The 12,059-nt window shown below is 42.7% G+C and overlaps 1 protein-coding gene across 7 annotated transcripts in view; it reads right to left on the bottom strand.

Moving 5' to 3' along the window:
* The window catches only part of SUSD1 (sushi domain containing 1), a 183,681-nt gene that overhangs the window by 50,164 nt on the left and 121,458 nt on the right, over window positions 1-12,059 (bottom strand). For 4 of the 7 annotated variants that reach the window (XM_061163421.1, XM_061163420.1, XM_061163425.1 and 1 more), the window contains 2 exons: window positions 6,755-6,854; window positions 698-6,401 (listed from right to left, as the gene is read on the bottom strand). The exons of 2 other annotated variants lie outside the window; for them this stretch is intronic. In XM_061163421.1, the coding sequence (XP_061019404.1) occupies window position 6,401; window positions 6,755-6,854 (101 nt within the window). In that variant the 3' untranslated portion in view covers window positions 698-6,400. Of the gene's footprint in view, window positions 1-697; window positions 6,402-6,754; window positions 6,855-12,059 lie in introns of those variants that run through there. One more of the 7 variants, XM_061163423.1, reaches the window with a different exon arrangement.

Raw genomic sequence — 12,059 nt, 5'->3', positions numbered from 1 at the left:
AGAAACCCAAGGGTCAAGAAGCTGAGCCTGTCAGGTCAGGAGCAGGGCAGAAAAGTGGGAACTACACTGGAATGCAGTAGAATCTACACTGCCACTAATAGAGGCCAAAGGGTTGAATAGGTAAAATACTAAAGTCTGTGTTGGGAGTGATCTGTGATGGTGGGGCAATCCCTCATTTGGCCTAACAGGGGTCTGTGAGTTTTTGTGGGTCAAGTAGATATCCGGGCTGGGGTGCCATCTTGATGTGACTTCTTCCCAAAACGGCAGAACTCCAGGCGAAGAGAATTCCAACAATGCCAGCAGTAAGAGGCTGTGGGATGCTGCACTTTCAAGGGCAGGATCAGAGGTAGTGACTCAAGAGTTCAGGACAACAAGATATAAAATATCTGGATACACACAACCAAAAATAAGCATTAGTTAGCTTGTAAGTTGAAAACTGTGCTGCGCTGTGCTCAATTGCTCAGTCATGTCCAACTCTTTGTGACCCCAAGGGCTGTAGCCTGTCAGGTTCCTCTGTCCATGGGATTTCCCAGGCAGAATATGAGTGGGTTGCCATTTCTTTCTCCAACAGATCTTCTAAACCCAAGGATCGAACCCACATCTCCTGCATTGGTAGGTGGATTCTTTACCAGTGAACCACCCAGGAAGCCCAAGTCAAGAATCATAATATGCTAGACAGGAACATACACAAACACCAAATGGAGATGTATATCATGTTTGGGATAGAAGTACTCTTTATTTAATACATCCCCAAGAAAAATAGGAAGATTTTGGGGGGGGAGAGGAATTTGACCAAATAATTCTTTAGTTTACATATAATAAATATGTATACATGAATAAATATATAATAAAACCTGAGGATACTCTGAGAATTAACATAAAAAGGGTGGTAACTCATTTTTACTTGATATTTAAAAAATTGATATTACTTGATATTTTAAACTCAAAGCAGGTGGTATTGGCATAGAAATAAATTAGTACAACAAAAAAGAAAGTTCGGAAATAGACTCTAGTATTTGATTCAGTATATATAGCTAGAGGAAAAAATAGCAGTCAAGGAATATGCATAGAACAACTGGCTAAACCATTTAGCAACAATAAAAATTTAAAGAGACCCCCTCTCAACCTCACTCCTTATACTAAAATAAGTTTCAGAACATTCAAAGACGTAAATTTTTTTTTTAAACTGCTGAATTACAGTTATTATCTTGAGATTGGAAGGTCCTTCTACGCATGGTTCCGAAGGCAAAATACATCAGAAAAAAGACTGATACACTTGACTACACAGATTTAAAGTTTTTTGTGTGGCAATGTATGACACAAACAAGGTCAAAAGAGAAATGATAAAGTACAGAATGTGTTTACAACATAGGTGACAGCTAAGAGTGAAAATTACCATAATATAAAGAGCTTTTTCAAATCAATATAAGATTCAAGCCAACTACCGAGGGGAAAAAAGGCACCCCAACAGAATTACAAAAGACCATCAACATGCAAAATAGTCAGTGAAATGGAAACAAAGCATCGGAGGGTCATTTTCCACCTACCAGATTAGTCAAGATCAAGGCTATCAATGATGCCACGTGTGCTGAGGCTTCCCGCCAGTGACAGCATAAACTGGCATAAACTTTCTTTGAGATTCCTCTGATAATACGTAGTAAATCTAAAATGTATATAGTTTTCATTCCAACAACTTCATGTCTAGGAATTTAGCCTGAATGATAATTGTATACAACTATATAGAGGCAAATAAAGATAGTAAACATCTGAAAACACTCTAAATGCACAACACACAACAGAGTATTGGTTAAATAAATTACGGTACCAGCTTTTAATGCAGTTACTATTGACATGAAAAAAATGTGTCCAGGATATGTTGATGGAAAAGAAGCATGTTAGAAACCATATGTCTCGTTTGATGCCATTGTGGTAACCCCTCGTTGTGCCCAAGAAGTGTGGATATGGAAATATATCCATATCCACACACACACATATATCACCAAAATGACTCCTTCATTCTCTCTCTGAGACAACGGGCATGCACTCTTCTTAAAATTGATTTGTCTCACTGAATCACTCGCCCACAGACACACAAAAAGGCACACCCTCTTTCCTCTCCAAAACTGAGCACTTGAGTTTAACCAACAAAGGCTGTAGGAGGCAAACAGTCCTTAAAAATACCATTTGATTGACTTCTACTACCACTGGCTTTCTCTTTGATGAATCAAATGGAAAAATTAAAGGTTTAGGAAATCAAAATATGAGATTAGCAATATGAAGGGAGCCTTGAGAATTCTTTTTTTACGTCCTTTAAAATCAATTTAAATATTAACTTTCTTCCAAGCTACTGCGGAATGTCAAAGATAATCAGTTCTGCTCTGGTCTCCATCTTAAAGGGCCCAGCTGCAATTATAGGTCTGGAGTTATGGACGGACTGTTACATATTTCCCCTAATTAACCTCCATCTATTTTGGTTTTTTATGGCTCCTTCTAGAAGTGGTGAGGGGCGGTATCTACAGTGAAAAGATAAGTATAAAAAGGCACAGGTGCTACAATACTAAAGGCAGTAACAGTATATATATTGTTATATAGGTATATATATATGTGTGTGTGTGTGTGTGTATATATATATGGTTTGGAAATATAAAAACCTGACTCTCCCAAGAACCAAATGGTCCTGTCAAATCCCAGATGAGAACTGGACTTCCTGGCAGAATATTTGGCCCCACAACTGAAGTTACATATCTGTGAGAATCTATCTCTCTATTTTGAAATGGGGAAATGATAACCCCTAAGCTTCCCACCACACAAAACTGCTGTGAGGATGGAATGAAAGGACATGTATAAACAAAAACTATGGTGGAGATAAATAAAAACTACAGGCACCAAAAACAAACCAAAAAAGTCAGCCAGGAAACAAACTGTCCAATGCCTGGGTAACCCTCCAATTTTTATTTTTAATTTAGAAGGGCACTCAAGACTAGATCTTAGCACTCACCTCTATACACTGTCACCAAGACAGTTAACTAAGAAAAGAGCCTTTCTCCATCTCTACTTGAGGACCAAGCTTTATTTCAGTTCAGTTCAGTTCAGTCACTTAGTTGTGTCTGACTCTTTGCGACCCCATGAATCGCAGCACGCCAGGCCTCCCTGTCCATCACCAACTCCCGGAGTTCACTCAAACTCATGCCCATCGAGTCGGTGATGCCATCCAGCCATCTCATCCTCTGTCGTCCCCTTCTCCTCCTGCCCCCAGTCCCTCCCAGCATCAGGGCCTTTTCCAATGAGTCAACTCTTTGCATGAGGTGGCCAAAGTATTGGAGTTTCAGCTTCAGCATCACTCCTTGGAAGGAAAGTTATGACCAACCTAGATAGCATATTAAATAGCAGAGACATTGCTTTGCCAACAAAGGTCCATCTGGTCAAGGCTATGGTTTTTCCAGTGGTCACGTATGGATGTGAGAGTTGGACTGTGAGGAAAGCTGAGCACTGAAAAATTGATGCTTTTGAACAATGGTGTTGGAGAAGACTCTTGAGAGTCCCTTGGACTGCAAGGAGATCCAACCAGTCCATCCTAAAGGAGATCAGTTCTGGGTGTTCATTGGAAGGACTGATGCTGAAGCTTTATTTAGTGGCCCTCAACTCTGACTGCTACCTAATCAGTCTCTCGACAGAAGGATGCTGAATGCTTATAGGAAGACTCACTATTGGTCTCCTGAGATGCTCTCCTGCTATGCTCTCCTGTCTTAGCCAGGAATCCACTTGGGAAAAAAAGGATGGTGCTGTGGTAAAGCTAACCAGGTAAATTCAGAGAACTTAAAGCTGCCTTCATGTGTATGAGAAAATGATCCGGAAAGAACTGCAGGAAAATGGTGCATCATTTTTGCAAGTATTCAGCACCTGCTCCTGTTAAGTATTAACACCAAGCAGCTCTGTGATATAATCTGGAACATTCAGAAGAAGGGGCAAAGTCTATGTTTTTGCTATTTCAGGACTCTTCCAAGAACTGCTTTTACATTTCTGCACGTACCCAGAAGTACATTTTACTTCATATTTCGTTAGTTGTTTTAGGCAGACACTTTTGACACGAAGCAAATGGGGTTTCTTCCTTTCAATGACAGTTATGCTAAGTTCCCACATGGACAACTGCAGCTTCTTCGGCAGTTAATTTGAGAACTGGAAATTAGGGGGAACTACAAAAACATATGGTGTTCACAGAACTGGCAGTAGATAATAATGAGGGGAGGAGGCTCAGATTCTTTGAACAGAGGGGGCTTTTGAGGGAAATCCTTACTCATCAGAGACCCTACCCAATACTAACTGCAAAAATTTGTAATGATTCCCAAAATTAAACCAAGAGCTGTGAAAACAGTCTAAATGTGAATTGCTGCACATAAAAATTAAGAGTAGGAAGCTGTTTGTATTATTCTGTTGAGAGTTCTACTCTATAGCTCACCTGAGATGAGGGCAGGTGTGGTTCTACATGTTGATCCTAAGTTGCGGTCTGAGCTGGTACCTCAGGACAAAGGACAGCTACTCCTAATACTTACTGCCCAGTACTGGTCGGGGGCAGGGCCAACAGCTGACCTTGAAAACCCAAGCATCTCGGTACCACGTCACTCTCTCTGACTCATCGCAGTTGAGAAGGTATGCCTTGGGCTGGGAGCAGCTTCATAGAGAGCTTTCACCTGTTCTGTTTCTGCCCTTGTCTCCTCATCAGCTCACAAGCCCAGGCTGCTCAGGTGTGTCCCTCACTGATGCTCAGGGAGCCAGTGGAGCATATGCCAGCCCACCACGTCAGAAAGGCTATCCCTTTTCTTTAGGACCCTGATGTTGCCCAATTCTAGGGCCATGTTCATCTATGTTGCACCCTGAGTTGGGCAATAAGCTGCCCTCCACCTCCTCCCAAGCTCTCTACTCGCCAGGCCTGGAGAGAAAGGGAGAAAGTGGAAGAGGACACCACTGTCCCTTAGAGAAGCCCCCAGGCTCTGTCCTCCTTCCTTCCTGCCTTGCTGAGCCTTGGAGTTACCCTGTAGTTTAGGGAGGAAAGTTCAGGAACACTGATTCAGGCTTCAAAAGTCAAATTGAATCCACTCCATCTGTTAATTCAGCACATTGACAGTGGGCCCAAGATTGCTTAACACCTAATGCGTCATGGTTAGTGATAAAGTAACACTCGTAGTCACTGATGTTGTAGATAAAACGCAAGATCATGTCAACCACATTGTTCCCCTCCCCTGTAGACACACAGGCTCTGGCCATGAGCTTCATATTATTGCAACCCATTGTTAACACACAAACCCTCAATCTAAAGCACATTTTTAGGAAGCAGTGATTTTAAAAAATTAATCAAGACTGCTATAAATGTTCATGTGGAAGAAAACTAAGTTAACAGAATATATTTTACTGGAAGAAGACTCTTGGCTTTTGAATACATATAAGACAAAGGGAAATGTATCAAAGTAATGGCTGCCTAGCAGACACTGCAAGGAACTTACCGGAGTGGCCAGGATAGTATACTTTCTTTTTCTTTCTTCCTTTTTTTCAGTATTTTAAAACACTTTATTTATTCATTTTGGCCATGCCACACAACATCTTAGTTCCCCCACCAAGAATGAACCCATGCCCCTTGCAGTGGAAGCATGGAGTCTTAACCACTGGACCACTAGGGAAGTCCCAGGCTAGCATGCTTTCTAATTAATGTGTCACTAACTGCAGGAAAAGGGGTGCTTCTAAAGTGTCTGACACGTTTGCCTCAGTCAATGATATCTGTCGTTTGCAATGACTTCCCTCCTATAGTCAAATTCTAGCCCACATCTAAATGTATCTCACTGGTGGTGGTGGAGTCGCTAAGTCGTGTCCGATTCTTGCAACCCCATGGACTGTAGGCTGCCAGGCCTCTCTGACCATGGGATTCTCCAGGCAAGAATACTGGAGTAGGTTGCCATTTCCTTCTCCAGGGTATCTTCCCAACCTAGGAATCAAACTTGGGTCTCCTGCATTGCAGACAGATTCTTTACCAACTGAGCTACAAGGGAACCCTATGTATGTCATTACTTATCGTAAAAGAACAGATTCTGAATTCACAACAGAGATGCTCTGAAGGAAGAGGCAGAGACTCTCAGGCATCACTTGGAGGAGAACACAGGCCCAGCCCACGTGACCTGCAGCCTGTGGTCAATATCACATCAAGGTTCTCAGGTTCAGAGATACAGGGAAGACAGCAGCAATCCCTGAGTGTCCTCCTTTGGGGGGATGCCAAAGAGATAGTGACCGTCTTGAATCTAGGAATGGGACTGCAGGTCCACGCGCACAGGGGGCCTCTGCACAGACCCTGAGAAGCGGTCACACCGCCTGCTCCAGCAGCAGTGCGTCCTCTTCACGCAGTGCCCACCGGCGATCTAGACACAGAGGAGGAAAAGAGAGTTCACTGACACACTCTGGTTTTCCCACGGCGATCCCCACGTGCACAGGAAGCAGCCCACGAGATGTGCCACCAGTGTGGACAGCCGAGGAGCTGTCCCTGACCTTGCTCTTTCCCTGGGACTGGAGGGCACTCCCCGCCCGCCCCTGCCCCCGACCCAAGGTGCAGAGTTACCCATGCCATGCCTTTCACCTGCTGAGTATCTGTTGAACGCAGGACAACTTCCCCCCACGCCCTCTTTGACCCTCCTCGATCCCAGCTGTTCCTCATGGTTCCAACTCCCTCCTCCCTCCATTCCACTCATTTCTCAAAAATGACGGTCGCACATACCACACTGCTGAGAAGGACAGGAATGCGAGGACAATCACAACAGCCATGGAGCCCAGCCCAACGCCCACCATCTGCGGCAACAAGAGTGTGAGTGATGAACCTGTGAGACAAAAACCACACACTGAGCCCACAGCGTCCGGAATCACGGTGCCCCCAGGAGCTGTACACCCACCTATGCTTGCTCCGTATTAGCCAGAGCTAGACCCCCTTTAACAAACCATCCCAAGAAGGTTCAGAGTGCCTCTGGGCCCCCTGAGCTGGCCCTGAGGACAGGGCATCAGGGAAACACTGTACCATGGCACTATTGAAAAAGGAGCATAAAAATGAGATCATGTTCTAACTTGAATGTAACTTCAAGGGATAAAAGCTGGTCTTTTGGGGGCACACAAACACACACTTCATTCTGTGTTGTGTGTCTCCATCCTCCCTCAAGTCAATTACACTTGATCAATTTTTACGGGCAGATTTCCTTTGCCTTGAGGAAGACATCATTCTGACATCATTTGGAGTTTTGCTCCAAAAATGATAGTTTAGCTCAGTGGTCAAATACAGCAAACAAATCATCTCTGTTGAGTAGAGTCATCTGTCACTTTCCCCACACATCAGTAAGGGTGATCCCTCCCTGCTCTGGTCAGCAGACTGCCATGAGGATAAAATAAGAAAACTGATATAAAAGCTCTTTGAAAGGCATTCATGTGCTCTATCGGAGAAGGCACTGGCGACCCACTCCAGTACTCTTGCCTGGAAAATCCCACGGACGGAGAAGCCTGGTGGGCTGCGGTCCATGGGGTCGCTGAGAGTCGGCTGTGACTGAGCGACTTCACTTTCACTTTTCACTTTCATGCATTGGAGAAGGAAATGGTAACCCACTCCAGTGTTCTTGCCTGGAGAATCCCGGGGATGGCGGAGCCTGGTGGGCTGCCGTCTATGGGGTCGCATAGAGTTGGACACGACTGACGCGACTTAGCAACAGCAGCATATGTTCTATTTGGGGGTGCATCGCATGCCAACTCCAGGGAGATCCCTGGTTTTAATGGGAAAACACCCACATTTGAGTCGCACATTTAGGCCAAATGACTAAATCAAAGGATCATGTTCCAAACTAAAGGCCTCATTTTAATTTGCAAACACTTACCACTTATTATGTGCCAGACACTGATCAGAAAACCTCTCCTAACCACCCACTGGATACCATAATAATAGCACCAAGTATTACTACACTGGGCACTATTATTATTCCCATTTTATAGAAGAAGAACCTAGACATGGAGTGGTTAAGAAACTCCCCCAAGGTCACCCAGCTACTAAATGACAGAGCCAAGATTCAAACCCAAGCTGCCTGACCCGGGGGTCTTGGCTTCTGACCACAGCACCACGCTCTCCCAGTGCAGATCTGACTGCAGCTTTATCTGCAGCAGAGTGGGCCACGTTCTCTCCCAAAGTCAGGGGGGACAGACCAGATCTTTCCTGCACAGGCTGATGATGCTGGGGCCTCGGGCTGTGGCAGTTCAAATTCCTCTTTGGAAGAACAAAAATCTGTACAATGGAGCCCCCAGACTTTAAGATCTCAGGGGGCTGACTCTGCATACATCAAATTAAAAAAAGAATGCCACCAAGCCATGGAATAAGTTTAAGGATGTGCATCCATTTCCAAAATTTTCCAGATGATTTGTAACAGCTGTCACTGTTGGTATCCCTTGGTATCCATGGGGGATCTTCTGGGCCCCCGCTCAGATAACAAAATCTTCAGATGCTCAAGTCCCTTATATAAAATGGTATAGCATTTGCTTATAACCTACTGTACATTTTAATTCATCTTTAGATGATGGGCTTTCTTGGCAGCTCAGACAGTAAAGAATCTGCTTGCCATGCAGGAGACCTGGGTTTGATCCCTGGTCAGGAAGATCCCCTGAAGAAGGGAATGGCTACCCACTTCAGTATTCTTGCCTGGAAAATTCCATGGACAGAGGACTTTTGGCGGGCTACAGTCCATGGAATTGCAAAGAGCTGGACACGACTGAGTGACTAACTATAATACCTAATACAATATAAATGCTATGTAAATAGCTGTAAATAAAAAGTAAATGCTAGGTAAATAGTTGCGAATGTACAACATTCATTTTTTGCTTTTTGAAACTTTCTGGAATTATTTTTTCTGAATAGTTTCAATCCGCAGCTCATTGAATCCATGAATGTGGAGCCTGCAGATACAAAGGGCCAACCGTACTTCATTTTTCTGTATCTTCCTTTTACTGATGCCCCAGGCATATGCTTGGTCCACCCCCTAGGTAACCCAGCACTGCCTCGGAAGAGCGGAAAACAGCAAAAGCAAATATCTGCTACTGTAAGGGGAGAGAAACTTAAGGGGAAAAATAGCCCTTGAGCTTGAGACCCTCAAAACATAGATGACTTAATTCCCTGGCAGTGAATGTGGTGTATTTGAGAACAGTTCAAGCCACTTAACCATTTCAACATCAATTCTGTGCTAACACAGTAGCCACTAACCCAAAGTGGCTATCTAAATCTAAATTAATTTAAATTAAATTGGATTTGAAATTCAGTTCCTACAATGAGGTACCACCTCATACCAGTCAGAATGGCCATCATTAAAAAATCTACAAATAGCCAGTTTTTTCCCGAAATGTCCCATGGACCTCTAATAACAGCATATGAGATACAAAATATATTTAAAATTTTGTAGGATATAAGATTGGGGCTTCCCTGGTAGCTCAGCTGGTAAAGAATCCACCTGAAATGCAGGAGACCCCAGTTCAATTCCTGAATTGGGAAGTTTCCCTGGAGAAGGGATAGCCTACCCACTCCAGTATTCTTGGGCTTCTCTGCTGGCTCAGACGGTAAAGAATCCATCTGCAATTCGGGAGATCTGAGTTCGATCCCTGGGTTGGGAAGATCCCCTGGAGGAGGGCATGGCAACCCACTCCAGTGTTCTTGCCTGGAGAATCCCCATGGACAGAGGAGTCTGGTGGGCTACAGTCCATGGGATCACAAAGAGTCAGACACGACTGAGTAACTACGCACAAGTAAGCACAGGATATATGATTAATATAAATTAATATAAATAGAAATCTATTATATTTAGATTATTAATGAAATCATTCAAGATGTTCCTATTCTTATTTTTTCTGTACTTGATAAAATATTCTCAGATCAATGTTAACATGTCTCACTATGATTACATATTTTTTCTTTTCTCTTATATTTCTTCTGATTTTTGCTTTATGTATCTTTGTTTCTTTGTTGTCAGGGGTCTAATGGTTTATGATGTCTATCTTCTTTGTGAATTGTACCTTTTATCATGAAAAATATTCATCTTTGTTTCATCTTAAAATAAATAAATTTAATTTAAAAAATAAAGAGGAAACTCTACCAATATATTGTACTGTAAAAAAAAAAAGTCTACAAATAACAAATGTTGGAGAGGGTATAGAGAAAAAGCACCCTTCTATACTATTGGTGGGAATATAAGTTGGTATAACCACTGTGGAAAATGATACAGAGGCTTCTCAGAAAACTAAAATTAGAATTACCACATGATCCAGCAATCCAACTCCTGGGAATATACCCACATAAAACTATAATTCAAAAAAATACTTGCACCCCTGTGTTCATAGCATCACTATTCACAATAGCTAAAATATGAAAACAACCTAAATGTCAATGGACAAATGAACAGATAAAGATGTGATACATATATACAATGAAATACTACTCAGCCACAAAAAAGAACAAAATAATGCCATTTGCAGCAACACAGATACAACTAGAGATTATCATACTAAGTGAAGTAAGTCAGAAAGAGAAAGACAAATATCACATGATATCACTTACATGTGGAATCTAAAATATGGCACAAATGAACTTATCTACAAAACAGAAACAGTTTCAGAGACATAGAGAATAGACCTATGGTTTCCAAGGGGGAGGGAGAGGGACAGACTGGGAGTTTGGGGTTAGTAGATACAATCCGTACATTTGGAATGGATAAACAACAAGGTCCTATTGAACAGCATAGGGAACTATATTCAATATCCTATGATAAACCAGAATGGAAAAGAATATAAAGAAGAATGTCTATATGCATATAACTGAGTCACTTTGCTGTAGAGCAGATTGGCACAGCATTAAAAATCAACTACACTTCAATTTTAAAAATTTGAAACAAAAATCCAGTTTCTCAGTCACACTCTTTTAAGTGCACATTTCAAGTGCCCAGTAGTCACACGTGGTGAGTGGCGATGACTCTGGACAACACACCTTTAAAACCTTTCCGTCACTGCAGAAATCTACAGACATGGCTCAGATCTCTACAACCAGGCCTGAGAGCAGTGCGAGTCTACCGGAGACTCTACAGAGGAGCCGCTACAGCAAAAGCCGAGTAGAACACACCTTTTGCTAAAGAGCCAGGCACACGATTCCCTCAGAAAGTGTTGTCAAGAGACTTTCATGCGATGCATACTATTTGGCTGCTTTTGGTATTCAGAAGAAAAGGGCCTTCACATTTTTAAGAAGCCATATTATGAAATGGGAGGAGGCTCTCTGATTAAATTAGAAATTAATAAAGAAAAAATCAGGAGTGACTTGAATGACTAGCTATTAAAACAGTGCAGTATCAGTACAGGAAAGGATACAGTGCAACAAAATGGAAAGCCCAGGGTCCTTCGTGGTGGTCCAGAGGTTAGGAATCCACCTGCCAATGCAGAAGTCACAGGTTTGATCCTTGGTCTGGGAAGATTCCACATGCCTCGGGGCAACTAAGCCTGTTGGCCACAACTACCAAGTCTGAGCTCTAGAGCCCGTGCTCTGCAACAAGAGAAGCCACCACAATGACAAGCCCAAGTACCACAAAAAAGACACAGTGCAGTCAAAAATAAATAAATTTAAAAAAAATTTTTTAAGTAGAAAGCCCAGAAACAGCCCCAAATATATAAAAGAATTTCAAAGCTTGAGTACTGGAGTCAGGTTGACCAAGTCTGTGTTGGACACTACCACTTCCCAACTGTGTGACCTTGGGCAAGTTACTCAGCCATTCTGAGCCTCAGTTTCCCCACTGAGGGATGCGCCAATAATATGGGAATCATGGCCACAGTACCCACTTTATGAGATTATTGTGAGAAATACATGAGTTCAGACAGGTGAGAATTGTGCCCGGCATACCATAAGCAATTGGCAAATGTTAGCTATTGCTAATATTGGCACAATTCTTGCTGGTAGAACAGCTCCTGGTTATATGTCTTTTTTTCTAAACTGTATATGTGCTCTGTGAACATGAGTGAATCCAATCATG

The sequence above is a fragment of the Dama dama genome, chromosome 16 (genome assembly GCF_033118175.1).
Source record: "Dama dama isolate Ldn47 chromosome 16, ASM3311817v1, whole genome shotgun sequence".
In the NCBI taxonomy this organism is placed as follows: Eukaryota; Metazoa; Chordata; class Mammalia; order Artiodactyla; family Cervidae; genus Dama; species Dama dama.
This window is presented reverse-complemented; position numbering and strand designations above follow the sequence as displayed.